The 27627-nt window shown below is 51.4% G+C and overlaps 15 protein-coding genes across 15 annotated transcripts; 8 read left to right on the top strand and 7 right to left on the bottom strand.

Annotated features, from left to right (window-relative positions):
- Positions 1 to 129: 129 nt before the first annotated feature.
- On the bottom strand, positions 130 to 1249 carry BO85DRAFT_283414 (carbonic anhydrase). The gene has a single exon (XM_025655219.1). The coding sequence runs from the start codon at positions 1075 to 1077 to the stop codon at positions 250 to 252; it is 828 nt and encodes a 275-aa protein (XP_025515695.1). The 5' UTR covers positions 1078 to 1249; the 3' UTR covers positions 130 to 249.
- BO85DRAFT_283413 (uncharacterized protein) lies at positions 1250 to 2016 on the top strand. Its single transcript, XM_025655218.1, has one exon. It carries the CDS (start codon positions 1423 to 1425, stop codon positions 1918 to 1920), a length of 498 nt encoding a protein of 165 aa, XP_025515696.1. The 5' UTR covers positions 1250 to 1422; the 3' UTR covers positions 1921 to 2016.
- A 194-nt stretch (positions 2017 to 2210) lies between these two features.
- Positions 2211 to 5298, bottom strand: BO85DRAFT_283418 (Zn(II)2Cys6 transcription factor). Its single transcript, XM_025655220.1, has 4 exons — positions 4517 to 5298; positions 2660 to 4459; positions 2487 to 2600; positions 2211 to 2422 (listed from the first exon to the last, which is right to left on the bottom strand). The coding sequence occupies exons 1-4, from the start codon at positions 5135 to 5137 to the stop codon at positions 2330 to 2332; spliced, it is 2628 nt and encodes an 875-aa protein (XP_025515697.1). The 5' UTR covers positions 5138 to 5298; the 3' UTR covers positions 2211 to 2329.
- An 82-nt stretch (positions 5299 to 5380) lies between these two features.
- BO85DRAFT_419896 (TPR-like protein) lies at positions 5381 to 7332 on the bottom strand. Its single transcript, XM_025657880.1, has one exon. The coding sequence runs from the start codon at positions 7218 to 7220 to the stop codon at positions 5523 to 5525; it is 1698 nt and encodes a 565-aa protein (XP_025515698.1). The 5' UTR covers positions 7221 to 7332; the 3' UTR covers positions 5381 to 5522.
- A 545-nt stretch (positions 7333 to 7877) lies between these two features.
- On the top strand, positions 7878 to 8693 carry BO85DRAFT_396268 (DUF4396 domain-containing protein). Its single transcript, XM_025656992.1, has 2 exons — positions 7878 to 8277; positions 8340 to 8693. Exons 1-2 carry the CDS (start codon positions 7902 to 7904, stop codon positions 8630 to 8632), a joined length of 669 nt encoding a protein of 222 aa, XP_025515699.1. The 5' UTR covers positions 7878 to 7901; the 3' UTR covers positions 8633 to 8693.
- Positions 8694 to 8788: 95 nt separating this feature from the next.
- Positions 8789 to 10980, bottom strand: BO85DRAFT_419901 (Clr5 domain-containing protein). The gene is made up of 2 exons (XM_025657881.1): positions 10675 to 10980; positions 8789 to 10546 (listed from the first exon to the last, which is right to left on the bottom strand). The coding sequence occupies exons 1-2, from the start codon at positions 10788 to 10790 to the stop codon at positions 8896 to 8898; spliced, it is 1767 nt and encodes a 588-aa protein (XP_025515700.1). The 5' UTR covers positions 10791 to 10980; the 3' UTR covers positions 8789 to 8895.
- Positions 10981 to 11162: 182 nt separating this feature from the next.
- On the top strand, positions 11163 to 13099 carry BO85DRAFT_448876 (glutathione synthase). Its single transcript, XM_025660043.1, has 2 exons — positions 11163 to 11589; positions 11710 to 13099. Exons 1-2 carry the CDS (start codon positions 11288 to 11290, stop codon positions 12956 to 12958), a joined length of 1551 nt encoding a protein of 516 aa, XP_025515701.1. The 5' UTR covers positions 11163 to 11287; the 3' UTR covers positions 12959 to 13099.
- Positions 12750 to 14347, bottom strand: BO85DRAFT_396277 (cyclic pyranopterin monophosphate synthase MoaC). Its single transcript, XM_025656993.1, has 2 exons — positions 13902 to 14347; positions 12750 to 13813 (listed from the first exon to the last, which is right to left on the bottom strand). The coding sequence occupies exons 1-2, from the start codon at positions 14023 to 14025 to the stop codon at positions 13035 to 13037; spliced, it is 903 nt and encodes a 300-aa protein (XP_025515702.1). The 5' UTR covers positions 14026 to 14347; the 3' UTR covers positions 12750 to 13034.
- Positions 14348 to 16025: 1678 nt separating this feature from the next.
- On the top strand, positions 16026 to 16592 carry BO85DRAFT_371883 (LysM peptidoglycan-binding domain-containing protein; the record flags this gene model as incomplete). The annotated part of the gene is made up of 1 exon (XM_025656013.1): positions 16026 to 16592. The coding sequence occupies one exon, from the start codon at positions 16026 to 16028 to the stop codon at positions 16590 to 16592; it is 567 nt and encodes a 188-aa protein (XP_025515703.1).
- Positions 16593 to 17755: 1163 nt separating this feature from the next.
- On the bottom strand, positions 17756 to 18566 carry BO85DRAFT_438022 (uncharacterized protein; the record flags this gene model as incomplete). The annotated part of the gene is made up of 2 exons (XM_025658653.1): positions 17756 to 18281; positions 18343 to 18566. 2 exons carry the CDS (start codon positions 18564 to 18566, stop codon positions 17756 to 17758), a joined length of 750 nt encoding a protein of 249 aa, XP_025515704.1.
- A 2741-nt stretch (positions 18567 to 21307) lies between these two features.
- Positions 21308 to 21905, top strand: BO85DRAFT_283723 (uncharacterized protein). The gene has a single exon (XM_025655221.1). The coding sequence runs from the start codon at positions 21519 to 21521 to the stop codon at positions 21816 to 21818; it is 300 nt and encodes a 99-aa protein (XP_025515705.1). The 5' UTR covers positions 21308 to 21518; the 3' UTR covers positions 21819 to 21905.
- On the top strand, positions 21591 to 22820 carry BO85DRAFT_448881 (uncharacterized protein). Its single transcript, XM_025660044.1, has one exon. It carries the CDS (start codon positions 21994 to 21996, stop codon positions 22735 to 22737), a length of 744 nt encoding a protein of 247 aa, XP_025515706.1. The 5' UTR covers positions 21591 to 21993; the 3' UTR covers positions 22738 to 22820.
- BO85DRAFT_513292 (tyrosinase family protein) lies at positions 22779 to 24199 on the bottom strand. Its single transcript, XM_025664702.1, has 4 exons — positions 23947 to 24199; positions 23771 to 23896; positions 23590 to 23712; positions 22779 to 23525 (listed from the first exon to the last, which is right to left on the bottom strand). Exons 1-4 carry the CDS (start codon positions 24042 to 24044, stop codon positions 22820 to 22822), a joined length of 1053 nt encoding a protein of 350 aa, XP_025515707.1. The 5' UTR covers positions 24045 to 24199; the 3' UTR covers positions 22779 to 22819.
- A 1761-nt stretch (positions 24200 to 25960) lies between these two features.
- BO85DRAFT_448884 (phosphogluconate dehydrogenase) lies at positions 25961 to 27200 on the top strand. The gene is made up of 3 exons (XM_025660045.1): positions 25961 to 26153; positions 26215 to 26916; positions 26991 to 27200. The coding sequence occupies exons 1-3, from the start codon at positions 26038 to 26040 to the stop codon at positions 27133 to 27135; spliced, it is 963 nt and encodes a 320-aa protein (XP_025515708.1). The 5' UTR covers positions 25961 to 26037; the 3' UTR covers positions 27136 to 27200.
- BO85DRAFT_283742 (uncharacterized protein) lies at positions 27046 to 27446 on the top strand. The gene has a single exon (XM_025655222.1). The coding sequence runs from the start codon at positions 27165 to 27167 to the stop codon at positions 27384 to 27386; it is 222 nt and encodes a 73-aa protein (XP_025515709.1). The 5' UTR covers positions 27046 to 27164; the 3' UTR covers positions 27387 to 27446.
- The last annotated feature ends 181 nt before the right edge of the window (positions 27447 to 27627 follow it).

Raw genomic sequence — 27627 nt, forward strand, 5'->3', positions numbered from 1 at the left:
ACAATACATTCTCTCTCTCTCTCGTCATCTACTTGTTTGATCTTCTATCATGAGGGCAAAAACATTACTTGACGAGCACATCACTCCTGCAATGTGGAATGATCGAAAGACGGAATGATGAAAGATGATGAAAATGCATCGACATTGGCTAACACTTGCCGTTCGCTGATTACAATAACACAAGAAAGAAACAACAGATGGACTGAACCCGACCCGAACTGACTCCAAAACGAAAACCCCTTCTCCTTCCTAAACATCCACTTTGAACGATGTGAGCCGCGCCTTGATCGCCTCCTCCGACTCGTCCGTGTCCAACTCCCGAAGAACACCGCTTCCGACATCATAAATCAGCCCATGAACCTGCAGCCCACGTTCCTGGATCGCCTCCAACACCACGCTCTTCTCCTTCAACAGCTTGACGCCCTCCAAGACATTCAGCTCGACCAGCTTAAGGTTCGCCTGGTCGGCCGGCAGCGAGTTCAGCAGATCCAGGTTCTTCGCCCGGAGCTGGCGCAGGGGCAGCAACCAGGGGTCCAGGATCCCCAACTGTTTGTTACCCAGGGCCGCGGCGACACCGCCGCAGCTGGTGTGACCACAGAGGACTACATGGTTGACGCGCAGGTAACGGACCGCGTACTCGATCACGGCAGAGGAGCTGAGGTCGCCGGCGTGCAGGACGTTGGCGATGTTCCGGTGGACAAAGACATCGCCCGGCTTAAGACCAAGAAGAGTGGTTTCGGGGCATCGGGAATCGGAGCAGCCGATCCAGAGGATCTCGGGCTGCTGGCCGTTCGCGAGCGTTGGGAACAGTGAGGGGTCTTCCTTGGAGATCTGTGCTGCCCAGTCTTTGTTCTGATGCAGAGCAGAGGTGAAGCGGTCTGCGTCTGTATTAGCACAAGCTGGTGGCTTGGTGGTCGAGAAGCAGGCGGCTTGTCGTGGTGGAACAAAGGAGACACGCTGGGAGGGAAGAGGAAGACTGGCTCGTGAACTTGACTGCACCCCCGACCGGGGAGAAGTATGTATTCCAAACCTGGAATACATCCGCTGCAGTCGTGAAACAAGCCTTGTGGACTCCATGACGGTGTGAAGGGGCTATGAGGACAAAGGAATGGACAAAAATTGCAGCACCACGAGGATGAGTCACTGCCAGGGGAACCCAGAGAAAAAAGGAACGGAAATCAAAATGGAAGCGCAAGGATATCAATACGTTTGCAAGTTGGCACTCGATGAAGGAACAAAAATGGTACAGTAACAGAGGCAACGACACGCTGAGATTTCGCTGTGGAGGAAGTTGAGGGAAAAGATGAGGAAAAGGTAAAATCTGTGGGGAGCCGCCGCTTTGCGAGTCTATCCAGAAACGCCAAGAATGGATGGTTCTATTCTGCTGGTGCTGATGCTCACGTACCTGTGCCAGTGGACGCCATGATAACTGATGTTGAAGAGAGATTTCGCAGTGACCTTGTCGGACAGTCTTTTGGATTCAGGATACTGAGTATTTTGAGTTGGCTACAATGCTCCCTTTCTTTCTTGCCCCCCCGCCGGCAATTCCTTGGGGATTCTCGTCGGCAATGCCACCCCCAACCATGCAAACAATGCAAACACCCCAACTCACCGGACACCCAAAGGCGCCATCGGTCACATTTTGGTCGAATTAGACCTCTAGAGATAGGCAGATCAGCAGCTAGGGGAGATGCATATACTACATTGCTAACCAATTTGCACCAGATAAGGGTGCATCCAGGGGGACTACTATACGACTTGGTGGTGGCCTTCCCTTCGGCCGTGCAGGCACCCGCCTCCCTTGTTGAGACGCTCGGCAATCCCCGGCGTCACGTGTGGATGGGGTGTCCGCTTTTTGCCGTTCAACCCCCAACAGTCGAGACTGGGTCGACAATGCTGTCTCGAGGAGAAACCGGTTAGTAGTGATCACATTGGAGTGATCAAGGCACCTAGCGGATATGATGGGATTCTGTGTGGCTGTAATGGTCACTCGGAGGGTGTCTACAGTAGTTTGTATTGTCGCAGGGAGGTTCGTAGGCCGCCATTCCTTATGCACCAGCTGCGTCGATGCGCAAGCACGGTAGTATGCCATCCTTGATGTACCTTTGAGACATGCACCGCCCGTATGGGCAGACTGTCCAAGTTATGATCCACTGCTTCGGGGTCCGGGTGAGGGTTGCTCCTATCCCGGCAGAAACCCCAGGAACAGTAGTACCTATCTCTACTCAACAATCTCATGTTCCATTTACATGCTGCGAACCACCAATATATCTCGTAAACCCTATGCAGTGTGCCGTGCCAATCTCCGCTATAAGCTGGAATGGCAGCCTCACACCATTAGAGGATCCAAATCCGCCCAATTATTTATCGGATAAGGCGACAGCGGATCAAGCGCGAAACACCAGTCGAAATCAAGATGTCTCTACATTTAAAGACGTGATCAGAATCGGGTCACATAAGAATCAAGCAGAACTGCAAATACACACCAGATCCCCAGCTGCAGCATCATCCCAAGTCACTGGCCGCGGGGCATTCGTATGATGACACGCATCTACAGCTGTATCCGATTCCAAACCCTGCGTTTGCGAAGACTCTGCCTGCTTAAACTTAGCTGGTATACCCAAAGTAAAATCAGCAGAAGACAATAAATAACGCCTACCACTTGATATACCCCGCCACTCTCTCCCTCTCCAAGACGTCGTCCCATTTCCCTCTCCTCACCCTGGCATTGATATCCCTCCAATAATACATCCCTACACCTCCTCGAAGCAACCGGACATGCATCATCAACCCCCAACGGCACCGTCTCCCCACCCCCATCCCCATCTATACTTCCATCCTTAGCAGCTACCATGTCACTCCTAACCACCATAAAAAGAATCATTAATATACTAAACATCTTCGTCGCCCTCTTCTCCACTCTCACCTTCCCCTCAAAATACCTAATCGTGTTCTCCACGCTCTCGAACAGCGCCAGCCGCTGATAATACACACTTTGATCCATGTACTTCGAGATACTACTACTCCCTGGAAAAGGTATATCGACTACTCGGTCGTGGGATTTGGTTTGTAAGCGTAGCTCGAAGCAGATTGTTGCTGCCGCGTGGAAGAGGTCGTCGCGGAAGAGCCCGCCTTTGAGGTGGTGTATGTGTGGGGAGAATTGATTGTCATTGTTGGGTAGTGGTGCTGATGGCTGGTTGTTGTTGGGGCGGTGGTGTGGAAAGCGCTCTAGCTGAGAAAGCAAAGCTAGGCTGGTCTGGACGCAAACTCGTCGCGAGAATATGAAGGGTTCCTGGCCGACTTGGGTTTCTGTGAAGCGCAGGAAGAAGGGTCGGTGGAGGGCGAGGAGGCTGCGGTAGTGCAAGAAGAGGAAGAATGAGCGGCGGAACTCTGTCTTTACGCTGCTGTCGTTAGGTGAGGGTGATGCACTGGGGTCGTCTCGGAGGTCTGCTGGAGCCTGCGCCAGTCCTGTTGTCAGGAGTTCGCTGAGGGTGGTGACTTCATCGTTGTAAGTCGCGCTCAGGCGTACCCGATTGATCATTTTGGATATAGCTATTCGAGTCTCTAGTGTCTGCGCTAGAGCAATCTGGAAGGATGTTCTGGTTAGGATATTTGATTGCCTCGAGGGAGGTACATGGAGCGAGTCGATGGTAATGTCCTCATCGTCAATGTCAGATGGCAAGGGGCTGTCAAATTCGTCCCATGATACTGCCAATGGTATCCCGCTGTACAGAGAGGCTTGGAGCTCCAGCTCGATGACTGTTAGCCAGAGACGTTTGCGTAGTTCGGCCCAAAACGGGGAAATGCTGGGAAAGTTGCATGGATCCCGATGAAGACCCGTTAGCATCGCTTCGCGGAGTAGGGATCCGGACGCCAGGCTGGCTAGATCGCCGTCTCGGGCGGTTGCTTGCTGTGCAAGGAGCAGTAGGCATTTGATCTGGATCACATCCAGACTCAGTTGGGCGTGGCTTGTCATGGCTGCTAGCCATGTGGTGACTGCTGAGATCCAAGTATGACATGTCTGTATCAGTGACTGCGGGCTGAAGCCCGCGGATGCCAGTGGTTCTGTCTTCTCGGTGGCGAAGCAGCTGGCGCATGCCATTAACATGAGGAGTTTTGCGATAAAGATTTCAGACTTGCTATTGAGCAATCCATCAGCGTGGGACACGTTACGATCGCAGAAAGCTTTCCATTCGCTGATGAATGCAGGGACGTGCAGTATGCGTAATGTTGTCTCGAAGGTTGAGAAGTACGATCGCATCAGGTATTCGGCTAGAGGACGATCAGGCAATAATTCAATCAGTTTTGACGAGGGTGGCTGGTCGCTCTGTCGTCGTCTCTCAGGTCCTCTCAGATCATGTTTTAGTCGTCTTAGGGATAGGTAATCCGTGAATCCTGGGTTGGTGGGAGTTTGCTTGTTCCGATAGTACTCATGCAAATGGGCGTTGAAATCGGGGAACTGCAGTTGACTTGTTAGCCATGCAATTGAGCCAAATGGAAACAGCTTGATACTTACCATCCCAAGGGTAGTCGCCCAGTGACTCCGTCCAAAAAACCGGGTTCTTTGCTGCTTCCCTCGAAACGACAACGGCGAGAGATATTGAGAGAAGGTATCCCCTGATGCAGATGAGGCCTGCCCTCTATCATGTTGAGGCTGTACGTCAAAGCATCGAGGAGCTTTAATTCCCCTCGTCGAACCCACTGCACTCAAGGGCGACGACCGAAAGATAGACCTTCTCGCAGCAGCATCCCCATCAACATTGCACGTACTCCCAGCAGTGACAGTTGACGGGGGTGTACCAAGCGAAGGCCCCGCAGACAGTTGCCTTACCGCATTTGCAGTTTGCGCATCTTCTTCTCGTACAATCAGAGACCTTTTGGCAGACCTTGGTGTTAACCCCGGAGAAGATTGCGACGGAGAAGAAGTAGCAGAAGAATAGAAGCAAGCATCTTGGGCGTTGGCGCGCACACACTGCGCGCAGGGCTTTGAACGATCGCACTTGACTTTGCGATCGCGACAGGAAGTGCATGACAGGACCTTCCGGTGTCTTCGGGTAGGGACAGGCCTTCGTTGGGGATTTACTCTCATGATGCTTCGCTTAGTTGCCTTTAAGTGGTCCGGCTGCGCGGGAGCCATGACACCGTGGGGTGAGGGTGGTTGACCCGCTAATTGAGTTGGACAAACGTAGTAAAAGCAGGGTCCGAGAATGTCGGATATGAAGTAAATGAGCGTTAAATGAGACAAGAATGAGAGTATGGTGGCTGAAGTGGGGGAAGAGAGAATAGTAGTGATGATATCCTTCGGTGTTAAGACATATCCTCATCAGGAAAATGTGAAGTCCGGACCGGCGTCTTACCGTATTTGGTAAGCCGAAGTCCGCCGGCCTATTGGTTGTCCCAATGAAGTAACATAGCCATGTGTCGGGCGATCTATACTAGTACTGAACCTCATTCACTATTTGTTCTGGGAGTACGTATGTCTGCTCAGAACCTCCTTACAAGGTCTTATTCTGCGACTTCGTCTACTTACAGCAAACATTGGTCAACTCAACCGCCGAAAGACGACAGAAACATGAAGCATTGATAGGAACATCCGCCGAAGCCAGCGCAACGTCGCGTTGAGCACGAATATACCGAGCCTTGTCATGCATCCCCTGCCGAATCAGACACTCATACAAACCATGCAAACTCCAGACGTTGTTCAATCTTGCCTTCCGACGCGGGAGGGTTTCACTCAACCCCAGATCCTCTTCATACACATGCTGTGCTTCACTAACGTGACCCTGTTCGAGAAGCAGAGCCCCGAGGGCATGTCGTGCAGGCTGCATCCATGGCGGAGGATCAGCGTAGACCAGGTTATCCTCCAACTTTGTCGCTTGCCGCAAGTGATCGAATGCCTCCTCAAAGTTGCCCTGGCGATACTCGATCTCTCCTTTCAACATAGCCGATCCGATCTCAAGGACGTCCACCTCGCGAACGGGCAGGCTGTTCAAGCGAGACGGGGGAACCTTTTTGCGAGCAGCCTCGAATTTTTCCCTTTCTTCTTTGGCTTCCTCTACGCGATTCAACACCGCCAAAGCAATGCCGCGGGCATAGTAGATCATCGCCGTCGTGGACGCGTATAGCTCCTTATCCTTGGGGAGCTGTAGATCTAAGATATCATTCCACCGTCCAAAGCGGATCAAGACATGGGCTATGGCTCCCAGAAATCCTTCTGCCCAATTCGCAATAGGAGGAGTGGTTATAGACAAGAGCTCGGGGGTGAGGATTTCCTGAAGACGCTTCATGCCGGAGATGGCCTCTGCAAAGTTCCCAGAGATAACTGCACCATAGACCTTCACGTAGATGTTGTGCGATCGGTACATGATATACAAGAGGGTACCCGGCTCCCTGGCAAAGTATTTGTCGTCGACAGCCATGGCCTGGTTGTTCGAATCAATAACCGCTCGATAGTCACCACAAGCGACGTAAATATGGCTAGGCATATGCAGCATATGCGAACCATCTGGCACGAGTCGAAGAAGTCGATCCGCAGCTGGTAGTGCGACCTCCGGATATGGCGCCATTTCCATGAGATGGATATACAGATGGCAGTAGGCAGGATTGTTACTGGCCCCGGGGAGGGAGGCCATAGCTTTCTCAAGAACCCGACGAGCCTCAGTAGTATGGGGACCGCAGGGCTCGCCGGTGTCCAGATTCCACAGAGCCCGCGGGGATATGCACATGAGTGACTCTACAAAGAGAGCCACGATATCAGGGTCCTCCGGATAAGCCTCGTAGACGGGTCGCATGGCGTCTGCATAAGCCCGATCCAACGCATGAAGATCCAGATCCTCTGGCTTCGTTTCATCATCTTCTTTGGGAAACCGAGCCCCCAGGGCCTCAATCAAGGCCCTTTCGGCCGGACTCGCCCCTTGTGCTGCCAGAGCCCGAGCGCGTTGGAGTACGGGTTTCATTTCCGTAATAGTTGTGGCCAGGTCCACTGGGTCAAAGCGAATCCAGGCCTTGTTGTAGTTTGGTCCACGGGCATAGGCTAGACCCCAGTACGCCATGGCACAACTCTCATCGGCCTTGCTGGCTTTAATGAAGCAGCGGGAGGCTTCTTCATGGTTGAAGGAGTAGGACCAAACCAGTCCGCGGTTAAACCATAGCTGGGCGCCGGAGGAGTTGGTCGTTACGGTTCGGCCGTACGGGCCAAGGTTGAAGTAATCGTCCGTCATGGCAGTGGTGGAAAGGAGATAATATTAATGTTTCATTTGAAGCGAAGAAGGATGAGGTAAATCTGGATTTAGTTTGGATACTAAGTATTGAGCTGATAGTAAGTAGGAAATGTGCCAGTTGGGTGTTCTTCGGGCGGGGTCAGCCTTTTATAGTTTCTTGTTGTACTCACTAGTACTACTACATGTACTTGGGCTGGAAGGTGTGATCGGGGTCTACTACTTTTAGCTGCATATGTCGTATGCAGCTACTCCTCACCCAATACTGATAATAGTACTGATAGTAATGACATGAGGAGATATGCAAGTCGATCGGCAATACCACCATACCACTGATCCATCAGACAAATAAAATGATCGGACATAGTATCGATCCACCCAAGTTGTGGGGGGAAGAACATTCATCGGCATTGGACCGGTGATAAGATGCTACCATAGCAGGAAAGATTGATATCCGAGTACTCCATGTATGTCTCCAAAAATACTCAGTTACTCGATACTAATTTGACACGACCATTAGAATGTTGGTGGAGCTGCTCTCCTTTCATCCCCCGGAGATAACCCGGAGACAAGCTTAATCAGGAAATGCGTCTTTTTCGCGGGAAAATTAGAATTTCCCAATATAAGATGACAAGTACTAACCCTACCACAGACACTTCCCTAGCATTGAATAGTATTTAACCCATGACTCCCAATATGTTACTCTATAGAACAAGTCCAATCCTCCACAAAACTCCCCACACTCGCCGCCTCTTTTCCATCCTCTCCCCAGCACAAGCCTGTCGATCCACTACTACCCAGACCCCGAGCTGTTCCAAATCATCACCATCGCCAACAACAACCGGAAAGTCTTCCCCATCATGTTCAACTACCACAGAACAACCACAATCCACAAACCCTTTCACATTTAACTTTTGGACAAGCAAACCCGCCTGGAAGCGCGCCAGCATCAACACCCTCCGCTGCCTCGTTGGCTGCACGCTGGGTGATTTCTCCGCCCTATGGATTCTCCAAACCTACTATCCCCATCTAGGCATGGGTCTTATTATGGGTGCCTCGAGTATGTCTCCGGTCTATCCCCAATACAAATATATACGAAAACATGCCTAATGAAGAGCATAGTGGCCTCCGGAATCACCACATCCATCATCCTCGAGACCATCCTCCTCCGCCGGGGCGCTGACCAACTCTCCTGGCCAGCGGCTGCCCGCACCGCCATGGGAATGAGCCTGGTGTCGATGTTGGCCATGGAGACGGCGGAGAATTTGGTCGATTATCATCTCACGGGTGGGATGGTGAATATGGCTGACCCAATGTTCTGGACTGCTGCGGCTACGTCTATCGCGGCGGGTTATTTGGCGCCGTTGCCGTATAATTATTTGAGGTTGAGGAAGTATGGGAGGGCTTGTCATTGATGAACTTGATTAGGATTCCTGTGTAGTCATAGTATGTAATTATATCCTCTGCTCTGTATGTATATCGTTTGCTACGGATCGGCAATAGAGTAATCTCATTATCAATTTAGGGATGTCTCGGTTTTCTGCGTCTAGCAGTTGTGTGAAGAATAGCTTCATGGGTATTATGTCTCTGGATTTGGCAATTGTAGTAACACTTTTCACTAGCCTTGGAGTATAAGCATAAGGACCACCCTTTAATAGGGGGCCGGATTAGTTGTATGTTAGTTCAAGCAAAACACAAAGGTGGCTTTCCGCCCCTGCACGTGGGTCAAGTACGCATCGAGCTCATGATCTTCGTCAATCACAAAAGGAATCTCATTGCCCTTCTCATCACGGTCCATTCCCTCGATCTTCGTGACCACGGCGTCTGGGTACTTCTCGCCGACAATCTGCTGCAGCTCAGCCACCGATCGCGCCGTCAGCTTCTCCACCCAGGTCTTCGAGTCGCCGTGCAGCGGACTCTGGGGATGGATGCGAAGGTAGACAGGTACATGCAACACAGATGGCCCCAGCATCGGGTCTACATAGCCAAAAGCTGCTGCGGAATCGGAAGGGCCCGTCGCGAAGGAAGGGTCATTAGCAGCTTGCAGCAGGGAGGGATCGATTTGCATGTCACTGAGATCACTCGGAGCACTGGCCAGCGCCTGCGAGGCGAGTGTGCTGATTCCATTGGCAATGCCGCTCCCGTAGCTGCTGCTGACTGGAGGACTCCCCGGCTCTGACTGAGAAGCTGTGGCGTGAGGGACGGATGGTTTGCGGGCGGGATCGCGCTTAGTCTGGTCGTCGCGAAGCCGCTTCATGACGTCGCGGCACAGCACTTCCAGCGCCTTCACTTTCGCCGTGTGCTCCGGGTCCGCCGGGCCTGGCGCAAGAATCTGACGTAGGAGCTCCGAGTTTTGGATCCATTGGTCCTTCAACTCCTTCCAATGTTCGTCGCCAGCCTCCAGCTTACTCGTGAAATGGTCCGCCTTCAAGGTGTTGTAGAATGCATTCCGTATCTGGCGGCTCTCCTCCGGGTTGATCCCGAGGACATTCTTGGCCTCGGCAATGGTCATTCGCCGTTCCAAAGTCCTCATCCTCTTCGTCACATCAGTGCATAACACATCCAAGGCCAGTGTTTTGGCTTCTAGCTGGTTGGGATCATGCCAGAACACCTGCTGGAGATGTGGTGATCCCTCAATCAGTTTGTTCTTGGCGTCCTGCCATCTCTCAGGTCCCGCAACGGTCTTTTTGATGAAGCCTGCTTCTTCACAGATCCGTTGGAACTGATCCCGTACCTGGCGATACATCGCATTGTCCAGCCCGAGATACTTTTTGCTTTCGTCAATGGTCGTCTCGGAGGGGAAGCGGGGAGGTCCCGGCGGGTCAGCGGGCAGCCCTGCCCATCCGCGAGTCCGGCGGCGACGCTTCCTGCTCGCCCAACGCTCTTCACTTTCCGCTTTGAGGCGCTCGAGGCGCTCCTTGCGCTTCGCAAGTACTTCAGGTGGTAGGTTCGGGGAGGTAGGGTCGTCTGTCGTGGGGGTGGGGACGTTCTCGGTCTCGTCAAAGGGCGGTGCTTCGGTTTTGTACACTTCCTGCTGGAGGGCGAGCAGTCCTTCATCTTCCGGCAGCTGGATTGGTGTCTGAATGCGCGATTGTGACTTCATCCCGTTGGGGACCCGAAGCAGCCAGCGATTCTTGGCCCGCACTCGCATCAACTCCCGCTCTTTGATCTCAAAACCCTCCTCATTCAGTATGCGAAGCATGTCCCGCTGACTTGTATTCTTCTCCCATAGTTGCTTGACTCGTGCTACGAGCTTGGCGTTTTTATGCGCGGGATTTTGTTTCGAAGGGAAGCCCCACCGTTTGAATTGAGTCTGAAACGCGCGTTTACTATGAAAGGGCGCGAGGTTAGATACAGTAACAGACGCGAAGGGATAGACTTGGGATATTTGAGATGGGAGATGTGAACAGAAGCACACAAGCAGCATCAAATATGGCGCGTGCGCAAAATCACTGACCTTGGGGCGAACTGGTAGACATTCTTCATGTATTCCATAATCTCCTCCAAGGCCTTCTTATCCTTGATATACATCTGATAGCAGATCTCCCGCTTGCCATCCCAGTCGTAAACCATGGTGACGGGATGAACAAGGGAGGCGACACACCCTCCCCAGTGGAGGTAGTGCCTGGGGGGATAGCAACCCAGCCAGCCCAGCTGGGTGGAGTGTGGAGGGGGGTTGGGGAAGATGAAAGATGGAGAGTGACTGCTGGAGACACTGGGGGTGCTTGCTGTGCCCCGTAGTCGCGCCTGCGAATCCGTCGTGCTTCTGGACCGCCGTAGTGCTAGTCGGTTGAGGGGAGCCAGACGGTGCACTTGCGCAACAACCTTGAGGAGTCACCTGACTTGCTGACTGGCAATCGGCGCGGATTAATAATCCAGTGCCGATATGCCCCTCCGCGCTGTGCCGTTACGTGATCGGCGGCCTCCCCGCAGATTACTAGATTTCTTCGTCTACTACTACTTCTTCATCTCTTCTTCTCTTCTCTGCGAATTGGACTCTTAGATTGACATTACCACTACTGTGGATTCGTCAGGTACTGTCGGACACATCTTTTGAACTATACCTCACAATGGCCGACTCCGTCTACGCGGATTATCCACCCCACCTGAACCCCGCACAGAAGGAGTTCCTGGTCCGGACAGTGAAAGATTGGACTGTTCAACATGGATTGATGATCCGTCCTGCACCGACATTCATCTCCAAGGAGTCAGATCCTCAGGGCGTCGTGGCGACCAGTGCCCCGGTCACCTTGTTTCCTAGTCCTTTCCCCAAATCCTGCTTTGAAGAGGCCCAGGCCCTCCAGACAGTGTACAACCAACTCTATGCCGCGATCACCTGTGATGAACAATGGATTGGGGATATTATGGAAGAGTAAGGGGCACCTCTGAGCCATAAGTCTGCTCTCAGATTTGTGGAACAACTTCTGCGTTCTGCTGCACTTCGTTTACTTCCGAGCTCCAGATGTAGATGCTAAACCGTTCTTCACTTTAGCCTCATTGACGTGGACGACTTCATCTCGCACCTCTGGAATGTCCACCTCGCTGTTAAGAAGGAAGGTTATGTCCAGAACCTCTCTCTTGGCCTCTACCGGTCCGATTACATGCCTCACATGCCGTCTGCCTCGTCTCCTCCCTCCTTGAAGCAGGTCGAGTTCAACACCATCTCATCATCCTTCGGCGGGTTGTCAACGCTCGTGACTTCACTGCATACTGAGCTTCTCAACTCTCCACCGGGTCATCCCCTCGCTTATCCGTCGCACCCTCTGCTTAGCTCGAGCCAGCCTCCAAAGAATACTTCTGTGGAGACCCTCTCTGCGGGCTTGGCTGCAGCACACACTGCCTATGGATCATCCAAGTCATCCCCAGCTCTGCCTACATGCATCATCTTTGTTGTCCAGGAAGGTGAACGGAATGTCTTCGATCAATTAGCTCTCTCGAGGCAACTTACCCAAATTCACAAGATTCCCGTGTTCCGCTTGCTCAGCTCCGAAGTCTTCACGCACACTCACATTCCTGCCTCCAATCCTTCCCGGCCGCTCATCTACCGCCCCCCTCACGCTGAAGGAGTAGAATTTGAAGTTACAACAGTGTACCTCCGTTCTTTCTACACGCCGACCGACTACAAGTCCGAGCGAGACTGGGATGCTCGTATCCATCTGGAGCGTTCCGCCGCCATCAAATGTCCCACTGTCTTGAACCAGCTTGCGGGATCTAAGATCGTACAGCAGGTGCTCGCGGAAGCCCAGGGGCCGGATCATCTTGCCAAGTTCCTTGCTGGTACTGACTCAACTACGATTGAGAGGCTACGAGCCACCTTTGCTCCGCAATACGACCTTTCCTCAAGTGGCCGTGGGCGCAGCCTTGCCTTAACTCCCGAAACAGCAGCCAACCACGTGCTGAAACCCCAGCGCGAGGGCGGTGGGAACAACATCTACAAAGAGGCGATCCCTGACTTCCTGCGATCCCTCCCTGAGACGGAATGGAAGCGATGGATCTTGATGGAGTTGATCCAGCCACCTGCCGAGGCCAAGAACGTAGCACTGCGACCCGACGGAGAGGTCCTCAGCGGAAATGTCATCGGAGAACTGGGTATCTACGGCACGATCCTCTGGGACCAGGCTGGAGGCAAAATCCTGCACAACGAACAGGGCGGTTGGCTCATGCGGACCAAGGGCAAAGACGTCAACGAGGGAGGCGTTGCCACCGGATTCTCCAGCCTGGACAGTGTCATTCTCTATTAGAATAATATACGCCATCTGTACACCAGCTACATCTGCCATATATCATATCTATAATAGACAATATATAGATAAATAATCACTTCTCAGAACCACCTCTACTACTACTCGTAGAACCTTCCCTAACCCAATGCCCACTCTTTCCCCCCTTCTTCTCCAACAGCCTCACCCCCTCAACTACCATCCCCTTATCCACCGCCTTCAACATATCATATACCGTCAACGCCGCCCCCATTGTCGCCGTCATAGCCTCCATCTCCACCCCCGTCCGTCCCTCACAACTCACACTAGCCACGACCCTCATTCCCCCATGCCTAAATTCCCACTTACCGCTATCATCACCATGCTTAGCCGACGCAGCCTCCGGCCCAACCAACTCCACATCCACCTCCACCCCCGTAATCCCTATCCCCGGATGACACAGGGGTATAATATCCGGTGTCCTTTTCGCAGCCATAATCCCCGCGATGCGCGCTACACTATACACATCCCCCTTTTTGGTCATCCCGCCGTCACGCAGGATCTCCCAGGGCCGCGGGTTGGAGAATTGGATGTGGCAGGTTGCTGTAGCAAGGCGGGAGGTTATGGGCTTTTCGGTGATTTTGGTCATGTGTACGTTTTGCGAGGCGTTGAGGTGTGGAAGGTCCGGGTCCGGGGTTGTGGGGAGGGAGATGGGTTTGGTGGTGTTGTTGGTGGTGGTGGTGGTGGATGACTCATTGTTGTTGTTTGCACGCAAGGTGTGGTGGTGTCTCAATTGGGGGAGGTATGATCGTGGGATGCGCTGCCCTGGTGTCTGGCGGGGGATGGAGGGAGTGGGCTTATAGTTCGAAGAATGCTGGCTTCGCAATGATGGGTTATCTGTTTGGTGTCTGTTAGCGGAGAAGGAGTACATGCATGGCACGTAATGCTGGATAGAAAACATTCAGTAAATATATAGCTTACCTACCAATAAGTAATATGGGGTTGCAGCTGGCTAATCTGGCGGCGTGATGAGTTGAATAGTTGCGGGGACAGCGAAGGGATGACAAAAGCGGCGCAGCTCCCTGGCTGCGCCATAGGAGTTTAGTCATTGTTTGGTGAATATTTGATTTGGCGCGAATAGTAGGCTATAGCATCATCGTGAAATAAGACACCAGAACTGTCCCTTGATACGTGTTGAGTGCGGTGTGATGGGAGTGAGCCTAGAGGGAGGAGCTTTCGGAGAGAGCTTAAGATAGTACGGTGTTTCTTATCAGTGGGGATTATTATCCGGCCGCAAATTGCGGCGGAGATCCCCGGTGCGGGTCACGTGAGGATTACGGTCAAGAGAAATCCCCAGTTATTTTCATGATAGTACATAATAACCAAGATTATGTTAGATGGTCAACCCGTCGTCTGAAGTGAATGATAAATGGTCGCGTGGCCGATATTCGTTGAGAACTAGTAGTTGTATTACCCTTGCCCTTGTCCACCCTCGTTCCTATACTATATATCTTAACTTAGTACCCTCTTAGACTGCCGCATGATCGCTAAAGTGCCAGTGGTTGACAATCTAGTATGTCTGGATAGTCTGCGCAGTGACTCTAATGAAAGAGACGCAGCTCCTAGTTTTGGTCGAGCTGATCCCACCAGAGACAAAATCCCTGGACATCTCATAGGCCTCTAGGCCGGAGATAGCAATGACGGGCTTACTATTCGTGGCCTTGGGTACCACGGCGATCACTTTCATTTCCACTATAGACGCTACTATAATCATTGATTCAAACCAGTCAGTCAGCGTCTGCTATAGTATGTTCAACTGTTCCATGAGGTCAGACATGCCACTCGCTGTGGCTTGAGACATTTCCATTTCCCCGCCCGTGAGTCTCAGACGCTCAACCACCATGTGAGCAACTGCGTGATGGGTTGATGCGATGAAGAGGTGACTTGATGCTGTTGTACGAATGAGCAAGCAAGCAAACAAGCAAGCAAGCAGGAGTTTCTCCGCATTACTACCGACGCCACCAACTACAATCTCACGTCATATTGTATCGAATGTCCAAGCAGTACCCGAATATGGTTCAAGAACTGTCGGATGAGACTGAATATACTACTTGGCTCCGCAGACAATCCGATTTGCATAATGGACTACCAGTGGACAAGATGCCATTTCTCGATATTTGGTGTGGTTCCTGACCTGTTCATCAATCAGTCCGGCCCCCTTCCCCGCGGCCATTCCCCCGCATCTCCCCCCTCCTCTTCGAAAGCCCTCCAATGCACCAAGACCCTAGTGGCAGGAGTGGCGTTGTCGCATTGCAGCGACACGCAGGAGGACTAGTCTGGTCATTGGCGACGCTTTCCATATCAGGAAGTATCAGGCAATTGGCGGGGATAAGAAAGAGTCAAGCCGGATGCAAGCTCATCAACTATCGAAAACTAGTCCGAGTTCGAACAGGGTCCGATAAAACCTCTCCAGTCAGCACTCTGTACTTGTGAGACATACACCTTCAATGTCGAGCCTCCCTCTCAGGCTCCAAGCGATCCTGGTCGGTAGGACGCCTGAATACCACTTCCCTGTCTCCCAAGTGGTTCACCGTTGTCTCGGTCAGCTGCGGAACAAACCTGGTGCTGCATTAGAAGAAGAATAACTTTAGTCCAGGCTCTAGAAAACATGGACCATCTTTCGTTATGGAACGGATTAGCCGGTCTTGGCCATCGGGAGCGGAAATACTACGACGGATATGAAGAGACGTCGTGCAGAAAGGGAAGAGTCCTACTGAGTAGGTGAATTCCACCTTACAAGGTAACACCCGGCAGCAAGACCCTCGTCACCCGATTTACCCGGAGTGTCCGTCGTGGTGAGACTTTTGCAGACTATCCTCGCTATACAGCATCACCAACCAGGATCATTCCAAGACATGACTTGCCTGACGAGAGCCCAGGGCAAGATAGGCGTCCCTAGTAGTATCTCACTGATGCCTCCATAGAGGTAGCTTTGCCATCATGGAAGACTATATATACCACCTCCCTATCCTACCATTCAGACTCATCTCTCATCCTCAGAAACATCCTCTCTCCTCTCAAGATATTAGGAAGTACAAGAATATCCACCATGTATCTCACTTACATCACCCTTTTCACCCTCCTCTCACTCGCTTCAGCCGCAGCACACATCCCCCGCGACGGCACTCCCACCACCCTCATAGCCGCCGCAGCCATCAATGCTGTGGCTACCCCTTCCCCAATCCAGCCCGGCATGACCAGCAACTGTGACTCCTTCCACCTAGTATCCAGCACTGACACCTGCGTCACCATTGCCTCCAGCGTCGGTATCACACTTGCCAACTTCTACTCGTGGAATCCGGGTGTTGGCTCCAGCTGCGACACTCTCTGGCTGGGGTACTATGTCTGTACCGGAGTGAGTGACACTACCACCACTACAACCACATCTACGACTACCACCTCCACCACCACGAGTGTTACCACCCCACTGCCCACTCAATCGGGGATGGTGAGTAACTGCGATGCCTTCTATCTGGTTGCCTCTGGGGATACCTGTACGACAGTGGCGCAAAAGAAGAGTGTGTCAGTGACGGATATTATCGCTTGGAACCCGGCAGTGGGGACGGGTTGTACTAATTTGTGGTTGGGATATTACATCTGTGTGGGGGTGTTGTAAGGTTATGGTCGATGTGGGAGATTTAAGACTTGATGTGGTTCTTGACAGGTGTGCCGGTTGATGGTTTGGTATGTTGGACATCGTTTTTGTATGGACTTTAGTCTAGTAGCTAGGGATTGAGTAATAATGAACTACTTTGGTTGATTACACCCATTTAGTTCAGTTCATACAATCCTAGTCTTCCATAGCAGGAGTCTACCAGCATAAGCCATATAGAGAAAAGCCGGCCTGAAGGAATAGATAGAGATAGCGCATAGTTAGGGTGATCTTGTGACCTGACAGCATTCTGATGAAAGTAGCATTGAATCGCTGCTGTACCACCTGGTTAGCATCTCACTTGGTAGATCAGATGATGAAGATTACCAAGACCAGAGACTTCGAACATATAGATCGTAGATAAAATTAGTAGCAAGAACAATGAGATAAATACTATGTAAGCGAAAAATTCTCGTGGTGGTTCGATACCAATAGTAAAGTTATCAAGAAGTAGCCCCGAGTGCGAGATCCGGAGAGATGAGATAACATAAAGGCGTCAGTTCGTTACAACGATTAATACACATCTGAGTTGTAATAAAAGCTATCGTACAGAATTGATAAACTCATAGGGAGGGACATGTATCCACACTACTTCTGGGAGAACCGCTTTGCTCAGAAAGTCTAGTTGTGGAAGCATTCTGCAAAGTCAAGAAGAGAATTATCTCAGGATCGAACAAAAAACAAAAACAAAATGAAATTATAATGAAAAGAGATAGAAGGGAAAGGAGGAGGCTCAAATAATGCAGTTAGGTTTTCTTTCTAGATGTATTTGTGGCATTTTTCTAAACTAAACTAACTAATCCATCTTCTGTCATACCATTTTTTGCAACTGAAATCAGGTCAAATGGACACATGATAGTAAAACAACGGTCCAGGAAAAATGAAAGAAGGTAAACAAAAGTAGAGCTAAACACAATCAGAGCACAACCATTTGAACCGTACATATCCTTCCATTTTCCCGGTCCAAACAGTAACGTCAAGATCGGATACAGGAACAATTGAGCAGACGGCCAAGCATAAGCTAACGGATGACAGGTCCGACAAGTGCTGGAATCCTCCAACAAACGAATAACAGGGAGCCGAAATGAGTGAAAGACAAAACTAGGACTCATTGAACAGATCGGCAATCAATCATGGGTGAACCTTGCCTCAAAGTTCCAATGTTGGCTCTCGGACCGGACATTTTGGTTGGCCGCAGGTGTTCGATACCTGGATCGTGACTGGCGAGAACCGCGCGAGGTACTCGGTCCTTGAGTACGCCTGGGCGGAGCGGGAGTTCTTGCAGGAGGTTGAGGATTCGTTCGCGACGAACCACCACGCTGATAAGGAGCACTGCTCTGCCGTCGGTCAGATTCCCTACGGCGGTATGGGCGGGTGGGTGTGCCAGGCTCTTCAGGGCTGCTCCGCCGACGGCTGCGGCGGGGAGTTGGGGTCAGAGTAGCAGAATACTCGACTGAAGGAGAAGTGCTCGCATTGGAACATGGTGTTTGATTTGGTGATAGGAAATAATCGTCTTCGGGCTCTTGACCACTCATATACGCATCGTCTGCGTGCTTGTCTGCCTCGAGCTTTGGCATAACCAACTGTGGAAAGAGGTTGCGGCGGTCCTTCTCGACTGCTGTGCATATGTTGCTGAGATATCTATAGCGTTTTCTGAACACCAAGTTAGTATGGTTTACAGGACTATGAACAGGAAAAGTCGATAGCAACTTACCTCGCAGTATCAGCGGAATAGCGATCGTCTCCTCTTTTCTTCACGAGCTTCTCGAACACCTGCTTTGAGAGGGTTCCCTCGTTCAAAGCTAGGATCATTCCTCTCAGTAGCAGGCAATCTTCCATGTAATTCCACGAAATCGGAGATCGTTTAGTTACTGATGGGGTGCGCGGGGGCGTCTCAGGTCTGTTCCTGGTTTGCCGTCTCGAAGAGTTTCGGGGCATAGTGATATGCAGGTGGCTTTACCACGAGAAGAGAGTGGGAGTTGAGAAAGGCTAACGAATGGTCAAGTCTTGGTGAAGGATGAAATCTGATCGGGTACGGATTGTGTCTTATATGGTAGCCTGAGGAAAGCTTTCCAGCCCACACGATGTGGGAAGCCCTGGTAGTCTAAAGCACTTTTGCATTTTTATCAAGTTGATGTATAGACATCGACCTACTTGCTTTGGGTGGCTGGTAAAGACACAAGTGCGATGTCTATCCCAGACTGCAGTCTGTTGTGACCTGGCCAACTGGTGAGCAGGTTAAACGCAGGCACCGAGCAAAATCTGTGGGTGATATATCCGATATACCATGAATGGGTCTTCCTACCTGACGGCTGAGTCGGGAAGTGGGTCTTCAAGCAGGTACTCTGGACTGAAACATCCTTTTGAATATGATCTGTATTGGTGGGGCTTGCAGGACTCAAGCTGAGTGATATGTCAACAGTTGTCTACTTACTGTATGCATGATTCTTCTGACTGACTGGAAGGCAGAGTCGGTGGATTCGGATTCGAGAAATTGAACCTCAACTGATCCAATAGACTAAAGTACTGACAGTGTCAGGGAACAAAACCCTATAGATATGTGAGTAATCATATCAGCGGGCTCTCGACTACTAAGTAACTCCACCAGTAACCGCCGTAGGAACAAACTGACAGGCCGGTGACTTTCGGACACCATGGACCGGATCGAGCTGCCTTTTGCAAGATCCAGCAGATTCTCAATTCGATCACTGCTTGGGATTGTTGAAAACGCAGCCAAGAAATTCCGACATGCATCTAAAATTTACTGTACGGAGTACTACCATGTAGCAGCTACTCTCCGAATACGTAAGTACTACACCAACCTCTCCTAGCAGGTGATAATGTATTATCATATATTCAGGCCCTAATTCGGCTATAGAGAGTTGAATCTGGGCCGCTTTCGACCGCGGCAAAAGTAGCGCCCGCCCGATCTCGGCCCGGCTCGCATGACAGAATCTTGGTTTGAGTTTATTCTACTGTCATCTTCCTTGTGTGGTTATGCCTCCAATATTCGAGCCAATGCCACTTAACGAGCCAGCAGGTGCTTCGCTCGGAGAGCCAGGAAGCAAGCGACTCGGCGCGAAGCAACCCGCGTGTCGAACTGCACGACTTTCTGCCCACCACCCCGGCCTTCACGATTCATCGCACACAATCCCTGTTCCAACATCGGCTTGGGCGGCTCCAAGCTAAATTCTTGCGCCGAATCAATCCCCTCCAGGACGAGGGTACTCCATCTGGCCCTGGAGTTGAAAGTCAGCCACATTTTTCTTTCCCGCCTAGCTTACCAGACGATGTGCTTCCCCGCGCCCCATTGGATCTATCAACTTCATCTGAGAATTTTTAGCGTGCAACCACAAATCCTACACTGTGTATTGCGTACCTATGGTGTATTGTACAAGACATATTCGCACTCGACCTAACCAATACCTCCCCCAGTTCCAGAGATGGAACTCGAATTATACACATTCCTAACAGTTTACATTCCTCCTCCTCCTCTTCCCAGCCTAATCCCTGTCTACAACTTCACCGCCAGAATAGCGGAGTGGTCGGTCTTTGCGTCGGGGACTTTTGCCGATGCTGCGGGTCGTTTGCTGTTTCAGCATGCAAAAAGTGTCGACACAGGAGGCTAGCGCACGCTGCCTTTACGGACTCAACAAGATTGTGATCGAGATGCTTGGTTGCCTTGACGATTACTTCCGACCCCAGGGAGAACCAGAGACTATACCGGCCGTATCCTCAGTAATGATTTTGTCACTTGAAGCCGGTGCCCTAGTAGCTCTTTGGCTGGATCTAGACTGTAGCTGAGTTTTCCGTTCTATTATATCACTTAACTTTGTTCTGCTGTGGTTCCAGCCAGATCGGTGGCCCACAATCATGACTTTACGGGTCGTTGCCATGGAGAGGCTGCAAGAGTCCGTATACTGTGTACATGGGTTGTGTGCTGATGCTTCGTGATTCAGGGCATCTAAGACTACCTTCTTAGTGTACTCTCTCACGCCGAGATTTTTGTCATGTCCCAATGGTTGCCCCATGCTCTATGAAGATATGCTGTAGAAGACCCAGATAAGGCGTATTCCCTGACTTGTCCGCCAAGTCCAACTCGTCGAAAGCCTCTCAGCTAGTCACACCAGGGCCCAGTGCTCCAACTCCCCTGCCTCTTATCGAAAGGCTGCTATTAACCTTGAAAGGAGCCCAGTAAAAATACTTTGCAGCGCATAGTGAGCTGGTAAACCCTCTACAGCTCCCCTTTCCGACAGCGCGGCAGAACAAGCATTCTTAATGTCCAAGTATGCCTGAAATTTGTGGTGAGCGCTCTAATGTAGCTGGAGAACTAGCCAGTTCGATCATTGCAGTATGTCAAGATTAGTCCGTGCTCCCCAGATTAATGGCGGAGGTACTGACCCATCCTTCGAATAGAAACCTATAGTCTGAGGGACTGATATACTTCAACAGTAGTATCACTTGTCCAGTATGACTGGTTGGCTGTTGAATGCATTCTGAACGTCTTTCTCAGTCTCGCAGCACAGATTCGTCTAGCCCCTACTTGTAGAATAAGTAGTCGAGCTATGCTTTTCGTGGAGTGACACAGCGAAGGCGATCCCACACCCGCTATCAAGATAATTCACCACTATCAATGTTACCTCGGTCTTCTACTGGCCATCTCGACGTTCATGGTTGACTGTCACTCCCCGTATCCTCTATATGCTTCCAGTTGCAAAAGCCAAAAGCAATGGGTACCCGACTTGACCCCATCGGGTACGTCACCATTAGTGACTATCCACAACACACGCAAGACCAACAACAACAACCCCATCACCTTCCTGAACTGGTCTATTCCGAAGAGCCGAATGCAGATGTCCAGGCGATCTAATCGAAATCCCGGCTACCGGCATGAATGAAACCTTGTTCGAGCTGCCGCGTGTTCCGTTCATCCAAGGTCACCGCTACACCGTCCGAGCAACAGAGGGTCCGATCAGTCAAACGACCAACCACCAGCTGGAAATTATGAGTGAACCCGAACGAGGCAATTTCAAATCGGTGCTCGGTATGTTGTATTTCTTCTACCCGAGGCATTTGCGCTTGATTCCTTTGTTTACCTCTGCAGCCTGTTGTCACTTGCCCGCCCGATTGCTGGAGAATTATCCCCAGATACCCAGGTATAGAGACATGATGAAAGTGGCGTCAGCATGATCACAGTCACACGAACAGCCTTCCTCTTCCCCTTTCGCATCTACCTGCACCCCGCACGTAAGATCTTTAGCTTATAAGCTCCCCCGGATCCTCGCCCCAGGATCCTTCTCCCCACCAACACCAGCATCAGAATCCTTCTCTCCACTATACTCTCCTTACCCCAAACATAAGCACAATGACCTACTCAACCACCCCAATTGACGTCCCCCGCGACGCCCAGCGCGTCTTCGAAGTGATCAAAAATCAAGGCATTGCCCTCATCCCCGGCAGCATCGGCTACGGCCTGGTGGCCAGCGACCCAGCAGCCCTGGACCGCCTCTTCACAACGAAGCGCCGCAAACCACACAAGAAACACGCCATGATCGGAAGCTACGCGCTCCATCAAGAAATTCACATCCTCCCGGCCCGCGAAGAGTCCATGGTTCGAACCTTAACCGTGGATCTGGATGTGCCGGTCGGCGTCGCGGCCCCCTTTCGGCCCGACCACCCAATCATCCAGAAACTCGGCCCTGAGTTGCTCTCGCGCTGTACGCACGACGGCACCCTTTCCATGCTAGTCAATGGAGGACCCTTCCAGGAGGAACTCATTCGGTTATGCCATGCAGCGGGATTACCACTGCTCGGTTCGTCGGCCAACATCTCAGGGTCGGGGATGAAGGTCCGCATTGAGGATATTGAGCCCGAGATCGTGGAGGCTGCGGATATCGTCATCGATTATGGGAAGCGCACATTTAGTGTGCCGCGGGCGTCGTCGACTATTATCAACTTTCGGGATATGAAGCTCGTGCGGTATGGCGCTTGCTATGATGTGATTCAGGACGTATTGAAGAAGTTCTATGGTGTCGAGCTGCCGGAAGATCCGGGCAAGGAGGAGCTATTTTCGGGACATGTTGATGTTCAGCAGGCGACTGTGTATTGAGAAGACACTTCATTTACTACACTATGCTCCATATACTGAGTGTATACATCACAAACCCACACTCATAACCTACTAAGACACCCTAATCATACCGATAACAATAGTCCCCCCCAAACACATTCATAACCTCCTCCACCCTCCTCGGCTCATCCAACACCCCAAACTCCATCACCGTATCCAGCGTCACCATCGGCGCCCCAGGCGGATCATGCACGACCGTCGTCCCATTCACAGCCCCTTTCCTCTCCTCCCAATCACCCCACTGCCACAACGTCCACACTCTGTCCACCATAGCATGATGCAAAAAGAATACAGGGTCCTGCGCCGACGCAAACGTATCCAACATATTCGCCCCCACACTCGCATGCCCGCCTTCATGTGCCCCCGCATACCCATTCGCACTTGGACTCATCAGCTCCAAGAACTCCTGGAGATCAGCGGCCGCAATCATGTCGTCCACTTTGTCCTGGGTGTTTAGGGCAGCCAGCCAGTCTGTCGTGAAGTTCCGGGTGAGACAGCGTGGGTTGTAGGCGAAGGCGTTGGCGGGGAGGTCGCCGTAGGGGATTACTTGGGAGAGGGAGAAGGGGCCCAGGTGCATGACCCAGGTCGAAAGTGGGCCGGTGGTTACGCACCCGCCGCCAGTGCCAGGCGATGGGCAGGGAGAGATGTTTAAGGGGCATAGGGTGGAGGTGTTATTTTGGGGTGAGCCGTTGCCAGAGAGGGAGGTGGGGGATCCGTCGAAGAGGGGGGTGGCGGTTAGGTTAGTGGTTAGAGGCCAGTTCCAGTATCTGGAGGGATGAGTTGGGAGTTATGAGGGAAAATTAGTTGGGGAGAGATGAGGAGGGAGCTTACGGAACACTTCCTTGGTAGTTGCATTCGTCTTGGAGCGCTTTTTCGTAGAGGTGGAGGAAGTGTCGGTGCCAAGGGAGGAGGAGGCCGTCGTTGTGGATGTGCAGGGTGTAGTTGATGTGCGTGCTGGATGTTCGTTAGATGAGGGCTAGGCTAGAATAGGTGGTGGGGGTTGTACACTTACGCTACAAAGTCATCGTGGCGGTCTCGTACCCCTGGGTATTGGTCGTTGGGGAGGAGTGCTGGACGCCCTCGTAGGCACCAGACGGCGTCGATGTAGTCGGTTCTCTCCTGAGTGGTCAAGTCACCCCTGGTGATGTTAGCTTTAAGGTGGGAGGGAGGGTGTAGGACGGGATGTACCAGTCTTTGCGGCTGCTGGCCTGTGAAGGACGGCATTGGTCGGTTGCAGTTGAGGCCACCAGGACCGGGAGAAGAAGTACAGAATGCCATGCACGCATTTTATTCTAGTTTAATTATAAAGCATCACTTGGTGTTGGAGCCAAGGGTTATGGGAATCTCCCCGAATGGTACTATAGCATCACTTATATACCCATGGCAGAAGTCCGTAAGCCAGATCCTTCGGCTTTTGATAAGATGTCCCCATCCATATGAGAATCTGTAGATACCGCACGTAGTCTCTGGTATTGGCGCAGCCCAGCCGCCAATCGGTTCGCCTCCTGGTCAGATTCTCTGGGACGGTGCCTGTACTGGAATGCTGGGCACAGGATGAATCGGGCATGACGTTTCCTGGTAATCACAATATGCCACATTTCTTTGGCGTACTCCAGACTGAACAGCCAATGATTCAGTTACCGAAAAAAGGATCTAACACTAGATAAACTTGCTTTGGCGCATCATGGCATGCTCGAAGTGTGCTGCTTTGACCAAAATCAGTTCGAAGATACGGTGCCATGACATCTTGGCAAGATGCCGCTAAACCAACTTGAAGAGACTATCGAATTCTTCTGCTCTTGTTTAAGCCTTGATTGCGTTTCAGCTGATGTATGCATGAAGTAAAGAAAAGCCACCGCATCCATGCTTTATGCATCTTAGGTATAGCTCTACATGGCTAGCATGTGGCAGCTTGCCGCATAAGCTCTCAAGATTCTCATGAATGGATGGAAGCTATCTCCAACTGTCACATATATGGTTCTTAAGATCATACGTACAACAGTGAAAATAAGCCATTAAAACCATAGCTGTAGCCAAATGTTATTAATAACAATGAGTGCTAGCCTTTTTCTGGAATATCGTGCTATCAGTGATGGCTCTTAAATCGCCAACTTGGGGACATTCATTCCTCGACGGCACTTTGGGTCTAACAAACCCTCCCACTATATTAGCATACATCGACGTGATTACCCCAGCAGATTATACGAGCGAACTTAGAAGCGCCGCTAAACCCCAGCAGGGCAACGTGCGCAACAGGGGCATCAGTTACAAGAAATACGTGGTAGCGCTGAAATGTGTAGAAATTCTCACCTCCACTCGTATGGAGAGCCCCCTGAAGGGCGGAATGTCCGCTACGTTGTCCTTCATAAAGTGCACCCCTTGCATCATGGTTCGCGCTGCAAGGGCGCGGATCTTTCTATCCATGCCTACTTATCTCCCCTCAACAACACGCTAGGATCGCGGTTGATGCAAGGGGCTATCCGGGAACAACACAGCGAGAGTCTGTGTCCGAAGTTTGCACCTTATTAGCTTCGACGATGTAGCTATGGCGTCTTTACTTTCAATTCATGCCTCGTGGCATGCTTTGGCTCTCTAACGTAATCTTTTGAGCAGGTCAAAAATAGCAGCGACTTGCGGGTGATCGGGTTAGTTGATGAGCCTATGAACATCGGATAGGACTCTGGTTGATGTGGTGAAGGCCCTTCCAACAAATCTTAGATGACAGAGAATTGAGATAAGTTTACTCTTGGTTTTACTCCACGAAGACAAATACAGAAAAAAAAAAAAAAAAAGCCTAAGTGGCCTATCTGCCTACAGCACGTCCTCAGCACTAGCCACCCATACACGATAAGCTACCTCTGTTTTGGATGGAACTGAAGCGATAGGAAGGACCGACGTCATACCCAAAGATAGCGCTATCTTCATTTAAGGCGACTAAACCGCCAAATTTAAGATTCCATTGCGCGACGACCATGCGACCGTTCAATGGCAACCACTCCACACCCTCAAAAAATCTCCTTCCAAGCAATGAAGAAACAGCCAATCCATACCCCAGTCACCCGACGTCTTATTACACCTAGTCAGCATCGCTGTTTGTCTGCCGAGTGGTGATATGAATGGCGTGACGTGACAGTCCGTGCCACCATCCCGGCACGGAGGATAAAAGCCCGCGGGGGGAACAGGGCTGATGATTAGGGCCCGAATCTACCCCTCACTATCACTCCTCTTTTCTAATTATTTCAACCTTCTCATTTTAAGTCCATCACAATCATCGATACCATGTCATACCCCTTCGAAGCCATCGGCATCATCTCCATCGGGGAGATGGGTCTGGGCATAGCCCAGCTCCTAATCGCCCACCATTACCGAGTCCTGACCTATGCGGCCGATCGGAGGTACTATAATCAGTATTCCCCCTCCAGATTGTCATCGCAGCTAACCACAAACCCCACACAGCGAAGCCACCCAACGGCGAGCATGGGAAGCAGGCATTGAGCTCCGTCCCTCGATGCAAGACCTGGTCGACCAAAGCGACTGCCTCCTCTCCATCGTTCCACCACGGGACGCACTCGCAACCGCCCGGCGCATCGTGGAAGCATCGTCCGCGCGGCCCTCGGTCCGCGATACCCCGTTATGGGTAATTGATCTGAATGCTGTGTCGCCAAAGACAGCGCGCGAGATGGAAGCACTCTTTACTGAAGCAAGTGGGACATCGTCATCATCTTACCTCCGGTACATCGACGGAGGTATCGTGGGTGGCCCACCGCGGCCATTGCAGCCAACCAACCCCAACGAACCAGCCTGGCATTGTCCCAGCTTGATAGTCTCCGGTCCCGAGAAACTCCCAGACGATAAGTTATCTCGCACACTGAATATCAAACATATCTCGGACCGGATTGGTGTAGCGACCGGTTTGAAGATGTGCTTTGCTTCTCTGACGAAGGGGTTTTTCGCGTTGGCTATTCAGTCGTTTACTACGGCGCATTCTATGGGTGTGCTGCCGCAGCTGCAAGAATTGATGGAGGAGCATAATGCGGCGACGCTGCGGATAGCGGAGAAGGGGGTGGTAGGGATGCCGCCGAAGGCGTATCGGTGGGTGAGGGAGATGAAGGAAATTGGGGATACGATGAGGGATGACGGGGGGTTTGAAAGTGATTTGTATGTGTGATCCAAATCCTTCCTGGTATAGTCATAGTGATTATGAGGCTGACTGGCCAACTTCTGTGTTTTAGGTTCTACGCCGTGGCTCAGGTGTATCAGACCGTCGCGGATGATCCTATCCTGGGGCAAGAGAAGCCGGATGATCGACAGCGGGGGAAGACGGTCGAGGACGTGGTGGAGTGTTTGGATAAGAGCTTGAAGGTGAAGAAGGATTGATTGATTGACTCCATCGACGAATTATATGTATGTATGTATGTATGCATTCTATTGCTTCTTTTGGATATATCATATCCATACTATGGATATCATGCGTTCATAGCTTGACTGGGTGGGTACCTCTCACTTTCATTCCCAGCGATAACCTGAAGTGTGTGATATCTTCCGAGTTCAGGACTTGTCCTAGCCTATGGCGTAGTACAACTCACCGCCGCTACAGCAACGACATCCACAGAGAATGGATTGACTAACCATCCAGGTCGATCAATTCGCCCCCGCACTTGCTAACCCGTGCATACTGTGCGATTCAACCATAGTGTGGATCTTCCAGGTCCACTCTGGAGAAGGGACCTGCAGCTCTAAGTGTGCTTTACCGATTAACTGTCTCCAACGGGATGCTTTGCAGCTGCACGTTCCCACTTGACCTATCGGTATGGCTCCAGTCCGTTGATCGACACAGAGAGAGGGGTAAAAGACAGAAAAAAATCAAAA

Source organism: Aspergillus piperis (assembly GCF_003184755.1).
Source record: "Aspergillus piperis CBS 112811 unplaced genomic scaffold BO85scaffold_8, whole genome shotgun sequence".
Taxonomy (NCBI): Eukaryota; Fungi; Ascomycota; class Eurotiomycetes; order Eurotiales; family Aspergillaceae; genus Aspergillus; species Aspergillus piperis.